This window comes from Chiloscyllium punctatum, chromosome 40 (assembly GCF_047496795.1).
Source record: "Chiloscyllium punctatum isolate Juve2018m chromosome 40, sChiPun1.3, whole genome shotgun sequence".
NCBI classification, from domain to species: domain Eukaryota; kingdom Metazoa; phylum Chordata; class Chondrichthyes; order Orectolobiformes; family Hemiscylliidae; genus Chiloscyllium; species Chiloscyllium punctatum.
Genome location: NC_092778.1, coordinates 12273585 through 12292935, shown reverse-complemented (window position 1 = coordinate 12292935; position 19351 = coordinate 12273585). Strand labels below are relative to the sequence as shown.

At 42.2% G+C, this 19351-nt stretch overlaps 1 protein-coding gene across 1 annotated transcript in view; it reads right to left on the bottom strand.

Annotated features, from left to right (window-relative positions):
- The window catches only part of foxk1 (forkhead box K1), a 133408-nt gene that overhangs the window by 24523 nt on the left and 89534 nt on the right, over nucleotides 1-19351 (bottom strand). Inside the window, exons 6-7 of the mRNA XM_072559302.1 lie at nucleotides 7547-7716; nucleotides 151-420 (exon numbers count right to left, since the gene is read on the bottom strand). Of these exons, the coding sequence (XP_072415403.1) occupies nucleotides 151-420; nucleotides 7547-7716 (440 nt within the window). The remainder of the gene's footprint in view (nucleotides 1-150; nucleotides 421-7546; nucleotides 7717-19351) is intronic.

The window sequence follows — 19351 nt, the reverse complement described above, 5'->3', positions numbered from 1 at the left end:
AAAGGTGAATACAGGATTTTCAATGCAAAGAAACAAATGCCAAAAATGTGAACTGACGTGACGTTACATAAACAGCAATGCAGGATTTTAATAAAACATATTATCTTTTTTTTAAACAAGCCATACATCAATAGAACTGTAATTACTTACCTTTCTGGTCATTGGAACCATCGTGAATGACCTGCCCACTTCCAATATGGCTCTGATTGGTAAGGATGTAGCCATTCGAGGTGTTGGCTGATGTCGTTAGCACCCTCACCATGGTTACAGTGGGCGCTTGCTGAAGCACATGAATGGCATGCCCAGTGGACTGTTGGGAAGTTATTAAGGAGGTGGGCATATAAGCCATAGATTTGGTTACAACACTAGGAGGTTGGGGAGGAACTGCCATTATAACAGGCTGGCCACTAACTGGAGACCCTGGAAAGAAAACACTCATTACAATTAGCAAATGCAACCACAAGTTTCCAACATAATAAATCAAACAACTTCAAAATGCAAGCATAGAGTAATCTAACCCCATGCTGTATCAGTCCTGGGAGCATTTGATAAGGAGTGTCAAGGAAGCTTTATTTTCGGTTTGAGAGTAGAGAAATATTTCTATTACATGGTATCATGAAATCTTAGTCTGAGCACTCTTGCTCTTCCTCCACATTTATATTAAGAGTAACACTTTTAAGATAACGAAAAGCCCTCTGGTTTAGGCTATAACGATCACAATCAAAATATCCATTTTAAATGTAGTTTGTTCTGGCCCAGTTCTACTTTACTACCATCTCTTCCAACCTCAGTACCATCATGATTTGGAGATGCCAGTGTTGGACTGGGGTGTACATAGTTAAAAATCACACAACACCAGGTTATAGCCCAACAGGTTTAATTGGAAGCACACTAGCTTTTAGAGTGCCGCTCCTTCATCAGGTGGTTGTGTACCATCAGGGTGTTTCTTGGACATCCAGTCCCACATAAGCTGCAATTTCCTCTAACTATACTTCTGAAAAAAACAAAAGTTTTTCCACAGCCACCACAGCCTCCATTCTATTACCACTGACTCCATCTCACTCCTTCATCACAATCTGAAACAAGTGCTTGCAACGTGAATACCTTGCTAACAATGACTGTATTTAAATAGTGCAAAGCATTACTGAATTAACACACATCAAAGCAGAGTTGCAGGAAAATGGTTTTAAGTCCTTGATCTTTCTCAAGCTGAGAGAGAAAGCATTATGTATGGGCTTGCAACTTCACCCACAATAAGGACTAAAAAGTAACTAATTTATTCTATGACAATTTCTAGCTCTTTTCTTGTGACTATGTGGTGGTATAACAACTGAATGGAAGACAACTAAAAGTTCTGCTGAAACAAAGGAAAAAACCTGAACAAGAGAGTGAGAAAAAATTATGAAGACTTAATCTGAGTGGATTTGTAATTTTTTTTTAGAAAACCAAAACCAAAATCAACAATTATGTGAAAAGAAAAATCTGAAATTAAGAATCACCATGAAATCATGGTCGATGATGGGAATAACCCATTTGATTCACTAATGTCCTTTAGGGAAAGAAATCTGACATTCTCACCTGCTCTGGCCTACAGGTGACTCCAGGCCCACAGCAATGTGGTTAACTCTTAACTTCCCTCTGAAGTGGCTTAGCATGCTACAAAGTCTCAAAGAAATGAAACTGGATGAATCACTTGGTATTGAACTCAACACTGGAAAAGACAACGGCAGAAACAGCCCTGTGAACCCTGCAAAGTCCTCCTCATTGACATCTAGGGGTGAGTGCCAAATCTGGGAGAGCTGTCTCACAGACAAGTCAAGCAACAGACTGACATAGTTATACTCAAGGAATCATACCTTACAGACAATGTCCCAGACACCACCATCACTCAGTATTTCTGTCTCATCGGCAGGACAGACCCAGCAGAGGTGATGGCACAGTGGTATACAGTTGGGAGGGAGTTGCTGTGGGAGTCCTCAACATTGACTCTAGACCCCATGAAGTCTCATGGCTTCAGGTCAAACATGGGCAAGGAAACATCTTGCTGATTACCAAATACGGTCCTCTATCAGTTGACAAATCGGTACTCCTCAATGTTGAGCAACACCTAGAGGAAGCACTAAGGATGGTAAAGGCACAAAATGTACTCTGGATGGGAGATTTCAATGTCCACTACCAAGAGTGGCTCCGCAGAAGTACTACAGATCAAGCTGATCGGGTCCTAAAGGACATAGCTTCTTGACTGGGTCTGGGGCAGGTGGTGAGGGAAACAACAAGGAGGAAAAACATATTTGACCTCATCCTGGCCAATCTGCCAGATGCAGATGCATTTGTCCATAACACCATCAGTAAGAGCTACCAATGTACAGTCCTTGTGGAGAGGGCTTCCTGCCTTCACGTTGAGAATAACGTCCAATGTTGTGTGGCGCTATCACCATGCTAAGTGGTACAGACTTCAATCAGGTCTAGCAACTCAAGACTGGGATCCATGAGACACTGTGGGCCATCAACAGCAGAATTATAGTCCAGCACAACCCATAAGCTCATGGCCCAGCATATCATCACTCAACCATTACCATCAAGCCAGCGAATCAACCTTGGTTCAATGGAGAGTCCTAGAGGGAATGCCAGGCAAAACTGAAGACAATGTGTCAACCTGTGAAGCCATCAAACATGCCAAACAGCATAAGCAGCAAGTGACAGAAAGAGCTAAGTGATCCCACAACCAACAGATCAAATCTAAGCTCTGCAGTCCTCCCATATCCAGTTGTGAATGGTGGTGGACAATTAAAGAACTTAGTGGAGGGTGCAGCTCCACAAATATACCCATCTTCAATGATGTAAGAGCCCATCACATCAGTGCAAAAGATAAGGCTGAAGCATTCGCAGACAGGAGGTGGAAGATCTGGAAAAATGGTGCACTGAGAACAACCTAGCTCTCAATGCCAGCAAAACCAAGAAACTCATTATTGACTTTCAGCAGGATGTTACTCATGCTCCCCCTAAACATTAACAGAACAGAGGTGGAACGAGTGGAGAGTGTCAAGCTCCTTGGAGTGGTCACCCACATCAAGCTTTCTTGGACTCTTCACGTGGACACGCTGGTTACAAAGACCTAACAACGTCTCCTCTTCCTCAGGCAGCTGAGGAAATTTCACATGGCGGCAAATACCCCTGCCAACTTTTATAGGTGTGCCATTGAGAGCACTCTGTCTGGATGTATCACTATCTGCTATGGCAACTGTACTATTCAAGATCTGAGATGGTTGAAGACATTGGTGAACTTGGCCTCGACAATCACAAAGACCAACCCCCCCGTCTATAGGATCCACCAGGCCCACTGTCAAGGAAAGCCCGCCAGCATTCTGGCATGGTGGTACAGTGGTTAGCACTGTTGCCTCAGCGCCAGAGACCTGGGTTCAATATCCACCCCGGGCAACTGTCTGTGTGGAGTTTGCACATTCTCTCCGTGTCTGCATGGGTTTCCTCCGACAATCCAAAGGTGTGCAGGTCAGGTGAATTGGCCATGCTAAATTGCCCGTGGTGTTAGGTGAAGGGGTAAATGTAGGGGAATGAGTCAGGGTGGGGTTGTTCTTTGGAGGGTCAGTGTGGACTTGTTGGGCCGAATGGCCTGTTTCCACACTAAGTAATCTAATCTAATCGAATGCATCCCACCCTGACAATGTTTTTCTATAATTTCTACCATTGGGGAGAAGGTACAGAAGCCTGAGCACACGCAGCAGTCGATTTTGAAAGTTTCTACCCCACTGTTATTAGAATATTGAATGGACTCTCAAACTCTTAACATTTGCCTGTACCTGTGTTTTTGTAATTGCCGCTGTTTACCTATTGTTTACTTGTCTATGCTACTTAACTGTGTGATTTGCCAGTATTGCTTGCAAGGCAAAGCTTTTCACTGTGTCTTAGTACATGTGACAATAAATTCAATTCAATTTTCAGCCAGAAGTGTCAAGTGGATGATCCATCATGGCCTCCTCCAGTGGTCCCCAGCATTACAGATACCATAGAGTCAAAGAAGTGTACAGCATGGAAACAGACCCTTCAGTCCAACCCGTTCATGTCGGCCAGATATCCCAACCCAATCTAGTCCCACCTGCCAGCACCTGGCCCATATCCCTCCTAACCCTTCCTATTAATATAACCATCCAAATGCCTTTTCAATGTTGGAATTGTGACAGCCTCCACCACTTCTCTGGCAGCTCATTCCATACATGTACCACCCTCTGTGTGAAACAGTTGCCCCTTAGGGCTCTTTTATATCTTTCCCCTCTCACCCTAAACCTCTGCCCTCTAGTTCTGGACTCCCTGACCCTAAGGAAAAGACCTTGCCTATTTATCCTATCCATGCCCCTCTCAATTTTGTAAACCTCTATAAAGTCACCCCTCAGCCTCAGACACTCCAGGGAAAACAGCCCCAGCCTGTTCAGCCTCTCCCTATAGCTCAAATCCTCCAACCCTAGTAACATCCTTGTAGATCTTTTCTGAACCCTTTCAATTTTCACAACACCTTTCTGATAGGAAGGAGACCAGAATTGCACGCAATATTCCAACAGTGGCCTAACCAACGTCCTGTACAGCTGCAACATGACCTCCCAACTCCTGTACTCAATACTTTGACCAATAAAGGAAAGCATAGCAAACGCCGCCTTCACTATCCTATCTACCTGCGACTCCACTTTCAAGGAGCTATGAACCTGCACTCCAAGGTCTCTTTGTTCAGTGATACTCCCTAGTACCTTACCATTAAGTGTATATGTCCTGCTAAGATTTGCTTCACCAAAATGCAGCATCTCACATTTATCGGAATTAAACTCCATCTGCCACTTCTCAGCCCACTGGCCCATCTGGTCAAAATCCTGTTGTAATCTGAGGTAACCTCCAACGCTGTTCACTACACCTCCAATTTTGGTGTCATCTGCAAACTTACTAACTGTATCTCTTATGCTCGCATCCAAATCATTTATGTAAATGACAAAAAGTAGAGGACTTAGCACTGATCCTTGTGGCACTCCACTTGTCACAGGCCTCCAGTCTGAAAAACAACCCTCCACCACCACCCTCAGTCCTCTACCTTTCTTCCAGTTCTGTATCCAAATGACTAGTTATCCCTGTATTCAGTGAGATTTAACCTTGCCAAACAGTCTCCCAGGGAACCTTGGCAAATGCCTTACTGAAGTCCATATAGATCACATCTGCCACTCTGCCCTCATCAATCCTCTTTGTTACTTCTTCAAAATACTCAATCATGTTTGTGAGACATGATTTCCCACGCACAAAGCCATGCTCACTATCCCTAATCAGTCCTTGCCTTTCCAAATACATGTACATCCTGTCCCTCAGGATGCCCTCGAACAACTTGCCCACCAACGACGTCAGGCTCACTGGTCTATAGTTCCCTGGTGTCCTTACCACCTTTCTTAAACAGTGGCACCACGTTTGCCAACCTCCAGTCTTCCGGCACCTCACCTGTGACTATCGATGATACAAATATCTCAGCAAGAGGCCCAGCAATCACTTCTCTAGGTTCCCACAGAGATCTAGGGTATATCTGATCAGGTCTTGGGGATTTATCCACTTTTATGCATTTCAAGACATCCAGCACTTCCTCCTCTGTAATATGGACATTTTGCAAGGTGTCACCATCTATTTCCACATATTCTATATCTTCCATAACCTTTTCCACAGTAAATACTGATGCAAAATACTCGTTTAGTACCTCCCCCATTTTCTACAGCTCCACAAAAAGGCCGCCTTGCTGATCTTTGAGGGGCCCTATTCTCTCCCTACTTACCCTTTTGTCCTTAATGTATTTGTAAAAACCATTTGGATTCTCCTTAACCCTATTTGCCAAAGCTCTCTCATGTCCCCTCTCTGCCCTCCTGGTTTCCCCCTTAAGTATACTCCTACCAGTCTTAAGCAAATTCAATTCACTCCACATGATATCAAGAAACATTTGGAGATACTGGAAACTGCACAGGCTATGGGCCCTGATAACATTCTAGCAATAGCACTGAAGACTTGTTCAGTACAGCTCCAACACTGGTATCTACCCCACAATGTGGAAAATTGCAACATATGTCTCGTACACAAAATGCAGGACAAATCCAACTCAGCCAATTACTGTCCCATCACTCTATTGTCAATCATCAGTGAAGTGATGGAAGGTGTCATCAACAGGGCCATCAAGCAGCACCTGCTCAGTGATGCCCAGTTTGGGTTCAGCCAGGGCCACTCAGCTCCTGACCTCATTACAACCTAAATATGGACAAACGAGCTGAATTCCACAGGGGAGGTGAGAGTGACAGCCCTTGACATTAGGCTGCATTCAACAGAGTGTGGCACCAAGGAGCCCTAGCAAAACTGGAATCAATGGGGCAAACTCTCCAGTGGTTGGAGTCATACATGACACTTAGGAAAATGGTTGTGGCTATTGGAGGACAGTCACTTCAGCTCCAGGATCTCTCTGCAGGAGGTCCTCAGGGTAGTGTCCCCTACCCAACCATCTTCAGCTGCTATATCAATGACCTTCTCTCCATCATAAGGTTAGAAGTGAGGATGTTCGTTGATGATTGCACAATGTTCAGCTCCATTCACAACCCCTCAGATACTGAAGCAGTCCATGCTCAAATGCAACAAGATCTGGATAACATCCAGGCCTGGGCCGACAAGTGGCAAGTAACATTCATGCACACAAATGCCAGACAATGACCATCAGCAATGGAGGAGACAATCTAACCACTAGCTCTTGGCATTCAACAGTGTTACCATCACTGAACCCCCACTGTCAACATCTTGGGAGTTATCACTGACCAAAAACTCAACTGGACTCATCAAGTAAACACAGTAGCTACAACAGCAGGTCAGAAGCTAGGAATTACTGGACACAGCAAGTAACTCACTCCTAACTCCTCAAAGTCAGCCCACCATTTACAAGGCACAAGTCAGAAATGTGATGGAATACTCCTGAAATGCCTGGATGAGGCAGCCCTAACAACACTCAAAAAGCTTGACATCATCCAGGACAAAGCAGCCCGTTGACTAGTACTGTATTCACAATTATGGAATCACTCCACCACCAACCCTCAATAGCCACAGTGCGTACTATCTACAAGATGCACTGCAGAAATTCACCAAAGATCCTCAGACAGCACTGTCCAAACCCATGACCACTTCAGTCTAGCAGATATACAGGAATGCCACTCACCATTCTGACTTGGAAATATAATCGGCATTCCTTCACTGTCGCTGGGTCAACATCCTGGCAGTCCCCCCCTAATAGCACTGTGGGTCAACCCACAGCAGGTAGCCTGCAGCGGTTCCAGGAGGCAGCTCATCACCATTTTCCCAAGGGCAACCAGGGACAGGCAATAAATGCTGGCAGCCAGCAATGCCCATTTGAAATGAATTTAAAAATAGCTTTATTTTGCGATAAAATCATTATGTGTTAAATAGTTGTATAAGCGCTAGGTCACAAAACCAAGGATATCTACATTAAAAATTCTCCTTTGTAAAAGGGCATGGTTACCTGGTGCACTTTGAGAGTAGCGACCCTCTGGCACCGACGCCAACTTGGAACTTGTGAAATCGTGGTCATGCGAAATAGGGGAACCTTCACGTGACAAGCATTCAGGAGTCTGCAGCCCACTCGAGTGAGGAGAGAGAAGTCCTGGATGACTGGGAGACGCAGGAGCACTCCTGAAATGTTAATAAAGACACATAAAATCAGCTTACATAAATAGATCTTCTCTTAAAAAAAATATAAAATTGAACATGTAACTGTGTCCACAGATTAGGCTGACTGGAATTAACAGACCGTCTATGATACGTCGCTGACCGGCTAAGAGGCAAGAAGGAAATCACTGGTGAAAGATACATTTAACAAATACTTTATAGATTGAAGTCATTTAAACTTCATCCAACTCCATGCTACAACAATTATTTTCAGAAGAGCTATGCAGAGAAAACAATATATAGAAGTTGATACACCCCAAATCAATGCCTGTGTCTGTAGGAAAAAAAAGTGTGAAAAATGAAAAGGATGAGCAACATCCCAATGAAAAAATACAATGCAGGCAATTTTACTTTCCATTAAGTTCGCTTCATTTACTGTACCATTAAGATATATTGAATAAAATACTATGTCTTGGGAACATGTTTAATATATAGAACCATTTTCAATATTCAGGTTTGCTTTCGATACAAGTGACTGAATTTTGTTTTATTTAAGTAGTACAATTAAGTGCACTTAGAAAAATAATTCATTACATTATAGACAAACTTCAGCGACTTTCAATGTTGCCAATGATCGCTTAATTAGAACTATTGATTTCCCACTTCCTAATGTACATACAACCTAGAAAGCATTCAGTTTCTTGTTCAAGTAGCAAGTAATTAAGATTATTGGCAATTAATTAATTGATAGTAGGAAAGGGAAAATTGGTGGGACTGGCTTGTAAAAATTGGTTTGTGAAAGGACCTCTAACACAGAGTTGTTAATAATCTCTATCCACAAAGGAAGGGGTCTTGGTTGGTCTCTCATCAACTTGCTTGCACCTGGATTGAAACTGGTAGCAGAGGATGTTGCCTAAAGACAAAGCTAAGTGTTCTTTTTCACACAGGATAGTGTGTATGGAATGAGGAAGTGGTGGAGGCTGGTACAATTGCAACATTTAAGAGGCGTTTGGAGGAGTATATGAGTAGGAGAGGTTTGGAGGGATATGGGCCAGGTGCTGGCAGGTGGAACTAGATTGGGTTGGACCGAAGGGTCTGTTTCCATGCAGTACATCTCTATGACTCTAATTAGAATTACTTTGTAAGTGAATGGCTGAAACAGAGTGCAACATGTTTTAATATGACTTCACACCAATATTTGGTGATGCTGAACTTTATGATCAATGGTAAAATGAAGTTAGTATGTGGACCCAGGTTACATCTTTACCAAGAGAAAAAAGCAATGAGTGGCCTTGGCACTGGTACTTCTGTCTAGAAGCAAGATCAAATGCAAAATATTCTCAGAGCCAAAGAGGAGGAAGAATAAACACAACTCTGGCAATTAGAACAGAAAGCAGGATTTGGGAAGCTATAGCAGAAGAATGAACCCCAGAAATTCCCAAAACGTGGTGAACAGTGTGCTTTGTGATTTGAAATACCATAATACAACAAATTGTCTTAAACAAGGGTCCACAGTTCTATGCATCACATGGCAAGTTTGGAAGAAGATAGTGATAATTGTCAGGCAGAAGGAATTGTATTAATTACAAGTAGTTTCAGCTTGCATAATGCATGTTTAGTCACAGAATCATTCGTTTGTGCTATACTGAATGGTGGATGCACATCTGTAGTGTATGTAGTGGATTAGACTTAAAAAGTTACTTCAATGTTTTTAGATATAAAATAACATTAAGGAATTTGAGAAGGAATCATAAGGATGGGTGGTGGTTCCGTGCATAATAGTTGGGGAAACTATTCATGTGCAGAGGTAGTAAGGCCAAACTTCAAAACCCAAATATTAAGGTGGTGCTATTAGTATCAGGAGGTAGGAGTTTAAAAGAAAAAAGATTAATTACCTTAAAACTACACTGACAGTTTGTCCATTCATCTTCTCAGAGGAATAAGGAATGATGAGTATTTTAAACTTACAGAAGACCAAAGACAGTGACCGAGCAGGAAGGCAGTGCAGGTATCCCCTGCAGTCATCTCCCTTCAAAACAGGTATATTGTTTTGGATACTGTTGGGGGAGATGGCTCACCAGGAGAAGGCAGCGGTCGCCAGGTCATGGCACCGTGACTGGCTCTGCTATTCAGAAGGGCGGGAAAAAGAGTGGAAGGACTATAGTCATAGGGTATTCTATTGTAAGGGGAGTAGATAGGCATTTCTGTGGTCGCAAAAGAGACTCAGAATGGTATGTGGCCTCCCAGGTGCACAGGTCAGGGAGGTCTTGGATTGGTTGCAGAAAATTCACAAGTGGGAGGGTAAACAGCCAATTGTCGTGGTGCATATCGGCACCAATGAAGAAGGTAAAAAAGCAGGATAAAGTCCTACAAGCAGAATTTATGGAGTTAGGAACCAAGTTAAAAAAACTTAGAGGGAGTAGTCTCAGGATTGCTACCAGTGCCACATGCTAGTCAGAATATAAATGAAATAGGCAGGCTGAACGTGTGACTTAAGAGATGGTACAGAAGGGAGGGGTTTGGAGTTTTGGGAGATTGGAACCGGTTCTGGGGGAGGTGGGACAATTAAAAATTGGATGGTCTACACCTGGACCAGACTGGAACCAATGTCCTTGGGAGTGCTTTTGCTAATGCTGTTGGGGATGGTTTAAACTAATATGGCGGGGGGTGGGAACCAAATGAGGTGGTTAGTGGACAGGAAGGAGGTAGTAACTAAAGCCTGTAAGTAACTAGGTAATGAAGTCAGCGTGACTAAGGGGGAAGAGTAGTCAGGGAGCTATGGATGAAAGCAAAGGGAATGGTGGTCTGAGGTGCATTTGTTTTAATGCAAGAGATAAGTAGGTAAGGCAGATGAGTTTAGGATTTGGATTAGCACCTGGGAGTATGATATTATTGCTATTACTGAGGGAAGGGCAAGATCGGCAACTAAATACCCCAAGGTTAAAAATCACACAACACCAGGTTATAGTCCAACAGGTTTAATTGGAAGCACACTAGCTTTCAGAGCGATGCTCCTTCATCACCTGAAGGAGCATCGCTCCAAAAGCTAGTGTGCTTCCAATTAAACCTGTTGGACTATAACCTGGTGTTGTGTGATTTTTTAACTTTGTACACCCCAGTCCAACACCGGCATCTCCGAATCATAAATATCCCAAGATATAGATGCTTCAGGCGGAATAGAAAGGGAAGTAAAAAGGGGCGGAGGAGTTGCATTACTGGTCAGAGAGGTTATCACAGCTGTGCTGAAGGAGAGCACTATGGAGGTCTCAAGCAGTGAGGCAATATGGGCAGAGCTCAGAAATAGCAAGGGTGTTTGGGGGTGTACTACAGGCTTCCAAACAATGAACGTGAGATAGAGGTACAAATATGTAAATAGACCATGGAAATATGTAGGAGCAACAGGCTGGTAGTGATGGGAGATTTTAAACGAGGGGGGTTTTCTAGAGCAGTATGTAAATAGTCTTAACTCGGGAAGGGGCCATACTGGACCTGGTGTAGGGAAATGAGCCCAGCCAGGTGGTTGAAGTTTCAGTAAGAGATTACTTTGGGAATAGTGATCACAATTTCATAAGTTTTAGAATACTCATGGACAAAGACAAGAGTGGTCCTAAAGGAAGAGAGAGAAACTGGGGGAAGGCCAACTATACCAAAATTCAGCAGGAGCTGGGGAATGTAGATTGGGAGCAGCTGTTTGAGGGCAAATCCACATTCGATCTGTGGGAGACTTTTGAAGAGTCGTTGATTAGAGTGCAGGACAGGTGTGACCCTGTGAAAATGAGGGATAGAATTGGCAAGACTAGGGAACTATGGATGAAAAATAAAATTGTGAGACTAGCTAAGAGGAAAAAGGATGCGTGTATAAGGTCTAGGCGACTGAAGACAGTCAAAGCTTTGGAAGAATATCAGGAATATAGGACGAATCTGAAAAGAAGAATTAAGAGGGCTAAAAGGCGTCATGACATATCCTTAGCAAACAAGGTTAAGGAAAATATCAAAGCTTTTTATTCATATATAAGGAGCAAGAGGGTAACTAGAGAAAGGGTTGGCCCACTCAAGGACAAAGGAGGAAAGTTATGCATGGAGTCAGAGAAAACAGGTGAGATTCTTAATGATACTTTCCTTCAGTATTCACCAAGGAGTGGGACATAGCAGATGTTGAGGCTAGGGATAGATCTTTGACTACTCTAGGTCAAGACAGCATAAGGAGGGAGGAAGTGTTGGGTATTCTAAAAGGCATTAAGGTGGACAAGTTGCCAGGTCCAGGTGGGATCTATCCCAGGTTACTGAGGGAAGTGAGAGAGGAAATAGCTAGAGTCTTAACAGATATCTTTGCAGCATCCTTGATCACAGGGGAGGTCCCGGAGTACTGGAGAATTACTAATGTTGTCCCCTTGTTTATGAAGGATAGCAGGGATAATCCAGCTAAGTATGGACCTGTGAGCCTGACGTCAGTGGTAGGGAAGCTGCTGGAGAAGATACTAAGGGATAGGATTTTCACCCATTTGGAAGAAAATGGGCTTATCAGTGATAGGCAACATGGTTTTGTGCAGGGAAGGTCATGTCTTACAAACCTAATAGAATTCTTTGAGGTGACGACAAAGTTGATTGATGAGGGAAGGACTATAGATGTCATTCACATGGGCTTGAGTAAGGCATTTGATAAGGTTCCCCATAGTAGGCTGATGGAGAAGGTAAAGTCGCATGAGGTCTGGGGTGTTATAGCTAGATGGATAGAAAACTGGCTGGGCAACAGGAGACAGAGTAGTAGTGGAATGGAGTTTCTCAAAATGGAGACCAGTGAACAGTGTGTTCCACAGGGATCTGTGCTGGGATCACTGAATGATTTGGAGAAAGGTGTAGACTGCCCGATTAGCAAGTTTGCAGATGACACTAAGTTTGGCTGAGTAGCAGATAGTGAAGGGGACTGTCAGAGAATACAGCAGAGTATAGGTAAGACCATAAGACATAGGAGTGGAAGTAAGGCCATTCGGCCCATCGAGTCCACTCCGCCATTCAATCATGGCTGATGCGCATTTCAGCTCCACTTACCAGCATTCTCCCCGTAGCCTTTAATTCCTCTAGACAACAAGAACCTATCAATCTCGGCCTTGAAGACATTTAGCGTCCCGGCTTCCACTGCACTCCGTGGCAATGAATTCCACAGGCCCACCACTCTCTGGCTGAAGAAATGTCTCCGCATTTCTGTTCTGAAATGACCCCCTCTAATTCTAAGGCTGTGTCCACGGGTCCTAGTCTCCTCGCCTAACAGAAACAATTTCCTAGCATCCACCTTTTCAAAGCCATGTATTATTTTGTACGTCTCTATTAGATCTCCCCTTAATCTTCTAAACTCCAACGAATACAATCCCAGTATCCTCAGCCGTTCCTCATATGCTAGACCTGTCATTCCAGGGATCATCCGTGTGAATCTCCGCTGGACACGTTCCAGTGCCAGTATGTCCTTCCTGAGGTGTGGGGACCAAAACTGGACACAGTACTCCAAATGGGGCCTAACCAGAGCTTTATAAAGTCTTAGTAGTACATCTCTGCTTTTATATTCCAACCCTCTTGAGATAAGAGACAACATTGCATTCGCTTTCTTAATCACAGACTCAACCTGCATGTTTACCTTTAGAGAATCCTCGACTAGCACTCCCAGATCCCTTTGTGCTTTGGCTTTATTAATTTTCTCACCATTTAGAAAGTAGTCCATGCTTTTATTCTTTTTGCCAAAGTGCAAGACCTCGCACTTGCTCACGTTAAATTCCATCAGCCATTTCCTGGACCACTCTCCCAACCTGTCTAGATCCTTCTGTAGCCTCCCCACTTCCTCAGTACTACCTGCCTGTCCACCTAACTTCGTATCATCGGCAAACTTCGTATCATCGGCAAACTTCGCTAGAATGCCCCCGGTTCCCTCATCCAAATCATTAATATATAATGCGAACAGCTGTGGCCCCAGCACCAAACCCTGCGGGACACCGCTCGTCACCGGCTGCCATTCTGAAAAAGAACCTTTTATCCCAACTCTCTGCCTTCTGTTAGACAGCCAATCCTCAATCCATCCCAGCAGCTCACCTCGAACACCATGGGCCCTCACCTTGCTCAGCAGCCTCCCGTGTGGCACCTTATCAAAGGCCTTTTGAAAGTCTAGATAGACCACATCCACTGGGTTTCCCTGGTCTAACCTACTTGTTACCTCTTCAAAAAATTCCAACAGGTTTGTCAGGCATGACCTCCCTTTACTAAATCCATGTTGACTTGTTCTAATCAGACTCTGCTCTTCCAAGAATTTAGAAACCTCATCCTTAATGATGGATTCTAGAATTTTACCAACAACCGAGGTTAAGCTGATTGGCCTATAATTTTCCATCTTTTGCCTTGATCCTTTCTTGAACAAGGGGGTTACTACAGCCATCTTCCAATCATCTGGGACCTTTCCTGACTCCAGTGACTCTTGAAAGATCTCAACCAATGCCTCTGCTATTTCCTCAGCAACCTCTCTCAGAACTCTCGGGTGTATCCCATCGGGGCCAGGAGATTTATCAATTTTAAGACTTTTTAACTTTTCTAGCACTATCTCTTTCGTAATGGCAACCATACTCAACTCAGCCCCGTGACACCCTTTAATTTTTTGGGATATTACTCATGTCTTCCACTGTGAAAACTGACGCAAAGTACTTGTTAAGTTCTCCTGCTATTTCCTTATCTCCCATCACTAGGTAGATTGGAGAGTTGGGCAGATGGAGTTCAATCCGAACAAATGGGAGGTTTTGAAAGATCCAATTCAAGAGCGAACTAAACAGAAAATGCAAAAGTCCTGGGGAAAACTGATGTACAGAGAGATCTGGGTGTTCAGGTCCTTTGTTCCCTAAAGGTGGCAAGACAGGCCTGTAGACTGGCCAAGGCAGCATACAGCATGCTTTCCTTCATTGGACAGGGTACTGAGTACAAGAGTTGGCTGGTAATGTTACAGTTATAAGACTTTGATTTGGCCACATTTGGAATATTGGGTACAGTTCTGGTCGCCACATTACCAAAAGGATGTAGATGCTTTGGAGAGGGTGCAGAGGAGGTTCACTAGGATGTTGCCTGGTATGGAGGGTGCTAGCTATGAAGAGAGGTTGAGTGGTTTAGGATTATTCTCAGTAAAAAGATGGAGGTTGAGGGGCGACCTGATTGAGATCTACAAAATGATGAGAGATAAAGACAGGGTGGAATGCAAGAAACTTTTTCTCAAAGCAAAGAACTCAATTACTAGGTGTCATGAATTCAAAGTGAGGGGGGAAAAGTTTAGAGGAGATATGCGTGGAAAGTTCTTCACGCAGAGGGTGGGGGTGCCTGGAATGCCTTGCCAGCGGAGGTGGTAGGGGTGGGAACGATAACATCATTGAAGATATATTTAGATAGATACATGAATAAGCAGGTAGCAAAGGGATGCAGACCCTTAGAAAATAGGTGGCAATTTTAGATAGAGGATCTGAATCGGCTCAGGCTTGGAAGGCCAAAGGGCCTGTTCCTGTGCTGTAATTTTTTTATTCTAAGAAATCTATGATAAATGTGATATATGTAAAAAAGACAAAGGAGAACACTATCACAGCCCACAGAGCCTCTCATTAGCAAGAGACCTCAACAAAGTTATTCCAACAGACTTGAAGGTATAAGGGGGAAAAAAAATCTTAAATTTCATATACACAGCAACTAGATTTAGTCTACAATTTGTAGTAAAGAGAAGAAAGTAACAGTGGACAATGGTAAGGTAATGAAGAAATATTTAGGGATGTGTGAGAAAATATAAATAAAGTCATGATGAACATAGCAACAGAAAAGATTAATTTTAGTAATGGAGTGAGAGAAATAAAACACAAAGTAATGAACGAGATGTTTCATAAAATTCTAGTGGACCTAGGAGATACAATCTTAGATTGCTTTCTGAGAGAAATTCATTAAGGTTTGAGATTTCAGAGAAAATTCAGCGAGCCTTATGACATCATATAAAGGCATCAAAAATACATTTTAATCAAGGGACATTTTGTAATATATGCACTAAGGGCAAGAAGAATGAAATAGTCTGGGCAAGGTTAATTGGCACTAATGACATACTTACAGAATCTGAACAAGTCCTTGCATGTGATGAGACACCATGCATCTATTTACATATGTTGGAAAACATGGACCAAATTACAGCAGATGAAGGGCTGACTGAATGTGGACAAAGTGACAGAGATGCAGAACAAGGGTATTGGTCCCAGAGGATGACAACCAAAACTTTGGCACTAATGAAACTTATATGTCAGATGGGCTAAGGAGTGAATAGAGGAATGTCATCTTTATTAGGATAAAGTCAAAAACCACAACACCAAGTTATAGTCTAACAGATTTATTTGGAAATACTCGCTTTCGGAGCGCTGCCCTTTCATCAGGGAATCTGATGAAGGAGCAGCACTCTGAAAGCTAGTATTTCCAAATAAAGCTGTTGGACTGTAACCTGGTGTTGTGTGATTTTTAAACTTTGTACACCCCAGTCCAGCACCGGCATCTCCACAACATATTTATTAGAGACAAGACAGAAAACCACCAGCAAATACATAATTGGTTAAATGTACTAGATGAGGGACAGGAGGTAAAAAACTAAGTAGTGGCAAAATGAGATAAAGATATGGAAGGCCTGAAATCGGTGGATGAGTTCTGAAAGTGGACCTGGAAGGGAACAAAATTTGAGAGAAAATTGGGGAAGAAATTCCAATCAATCTTGTAGTAATGTTCCAGAATAAGTTAGGAGGGTGAGTTGAGGTCACAGTGTAATCTGAAACAAGAATACCACAAATGAAATCTTTTTTTGTCAAGAAGTTAGAATAGTTATAATACATTAAAAAGATAAGTGGAAAAAGCTTGCCAAAGAACTGGGGGGAGCAGTAAAGAATTTCCTGAGGTATTTACACTGAGGTACCAATTAGGGGACTGCCAGGCTTACCATGCCAATGATTTTGCACAGAAAAAGTGCTTCTTGATGGGACTGAACACTGACGCCAAGCTAATGGCTCAGGGTTTCAAAGAGAAACTTGCGATCATGATGTTACAGTGGATTCTCTTACTGCATGAAAAGTGATCTTGGAGGATCTTCTTAGATGTTTCAGCAACTCCAGTCAACTGATATAAAAGGTGAATTTGCAGAATGAAAATTTCAAAAGTTATTTGAACAAGGTAATATAGTAGAGAAGCTGTGGAAATGAGTGAGTGCATGGTAGAGTGCAAGTTAGAACCAACTTGCTGAAAATAGATTGCATTCAACTTAAAGTAGATTCAGCAATCTTCTACTGGTATCGGAGACAAACACTGGCAGGCAACTCTAAAAAGCATGTAAATAATTTTCTGTAGGGAGGGTCTATGGAAGTTGAATGATGTATCACGGATAAATTAAAAAGGAAGTTTAAGGTTGGAAGTCATCTTTGGGGGAGGTGGTGGTGGTGGGGCGCAAGAGTGGCTTAGGATCAACAGTCATACTTGGAAATTATTAATCGCATCCTGATAAATCAGACCAGATCTTCACAGAAAGATGACCTTTCATCCAAGGAAGAAATGGACCAGGACTAGATGTTTGATTGGACGGTTAAACTGGTTGTACACTTAAGATTAGAGTGGTGCTGGAAAAGCACAGCAGTTCAGGCAGTATCCGAAGAGCAGGAAAATCGATGTTTCAGGTAAAAGCCCTTCATCATCATTCTTGATGAAGGGCTTTTGTCCGAAACGTCAACTTTCTTGCTCCTCGGATGCTGTCTGAACGGCTGTGCTTTTCCAGCACCACTCTAATCTTGACTCTGATCTCCAGCATCTGCAGTTCTCATTTTCGCCTGGCTGTATACTCACTCAGTCTAGACCAGATGCCAGTTATAATATATAGGAGCTGAGTACTATGATGAAACATACTACTGCTGATGACAGCAAGAGCAAATAAAACAATAAAGAAATTAACAAAAACGCACTCAAGCTTCTAACTACAAATGACATGAAGATAGTAAGCTAGCCCCTTTTAACAATGCTGCACATACTAAAATATCTGGAAGATTTGGTATGACCATGTTTATTGAATTCTGGGTGGGAAAGAATAATACATGTTGTCTGCTGGCCTGGGACGCCAAAGAAACAAAGAAGCTAGTTAAAAGTACCTGAAAAGAAAGAATGGGGATTATGGGAGTTTGATTTAATTACACTCAATATGAAAATAAGTCTGTTACTGATTGGGTTGTGTTATAAGGTAACATATAGAACATGAAAAAAACAATTGGTTAAATTTATCAGTTTTGTTCAAAGACTGTTTATATTTGAAAGTTTTTAATTCAAAGAGAGAAGGGGGAATTCTATTAATATACCGAAGAGCTAAGCAAGTGATTGTGGTTAATTGACTGGGTAGATATAAAAGGAGGGTGGGGGGAACACTAGTGAGCAGAAGGACTTTAAGACTGAGTAGATAATAAATTCTATCCACAAAGATACAATTTCAATCTCACTGCCTGGCTTGGATCCAATTTGGCATTAATCTGACATGAAGCAGACATTGATTTAGATAATGAGATGTATTTAGTCTGATCCAGTTAAACATCCCAAAGCTCTGTTCCTTGGACGATCTCATCTGCAGTGTTGAACAAGAATCCGCGAGGGGCAGAGGTTAGAAAGTTTACCCTTTATTACAGTAAATTCAAACTCTAATATTTAGGAATGCATTCTTGTGTCTGATCTCAAAGGAATGCAATGGTATAAAAAGGATTTCAACACCATATTCTAAAAAAATGGAATAATCTTGCATGCATTGTTAAAACATCACATATCTAAGAACTTTCCAATAAGAATGTGACATAAAACCAGGATTTATTACTAGATTAATTAAATTCACTCAGTCAACATGCTACCAGCAAAGACAGAACTTCTTCAAAGGCATATAATAAAACTGTAATATTTGGAGTTTATGAAAAATAAAATTAAGACCCTACAAAAGTACTATAAATTAGTAAAAGGGACTTGATCTTCCAGATTACTATCATAGATCATGGTCCTCTAGGAAGCTTTCATGAAATTTCTATTCATCCAGCAAATGTAGAAAAATTGCAACTGCAACCAGTCTCAATGGAGTTTGGTTAATGAATAATTAACTATTAATAATAAAACAAATTCTCAGAAGGACACGATTAATGTTAATATAACATTATCTGTTACAAAAGTATATGTGCCATAAAGTGTCACAGATTGAGAGTATACGGTGAAAAGAACTTTTATGAAAAGTCTTCAAGAAACAGTGACAGAAAATAGTATACCAATATCTCAGAAAACAGTTGGAGAAAGTAGATATGGTATTCTGGCAATGATAAGTCTTCTTCATCCAAAACTATCCTGCAAATCACCATTCCAGGTAAAGTCAGCTTAAAAAATATAAGATTATGAACAGGAAACTGATCATCGCTTTCAAGATCAGATGCCAAGTCCGGAGTCTACAAGAACAGTGAAGGATGAGTATTTCAAATTAAGTTGGTGCTGGGCTCAGAACCAATGTAGATTAGTAAGCAAGGGACAATGGGTGACACAAAGTCACATTGTTAGAATACAGCCAGTAGATGAGCTCAAATTTATTCAGGGTGATAGACTGCAGAAGAATAAGGTGTCACCT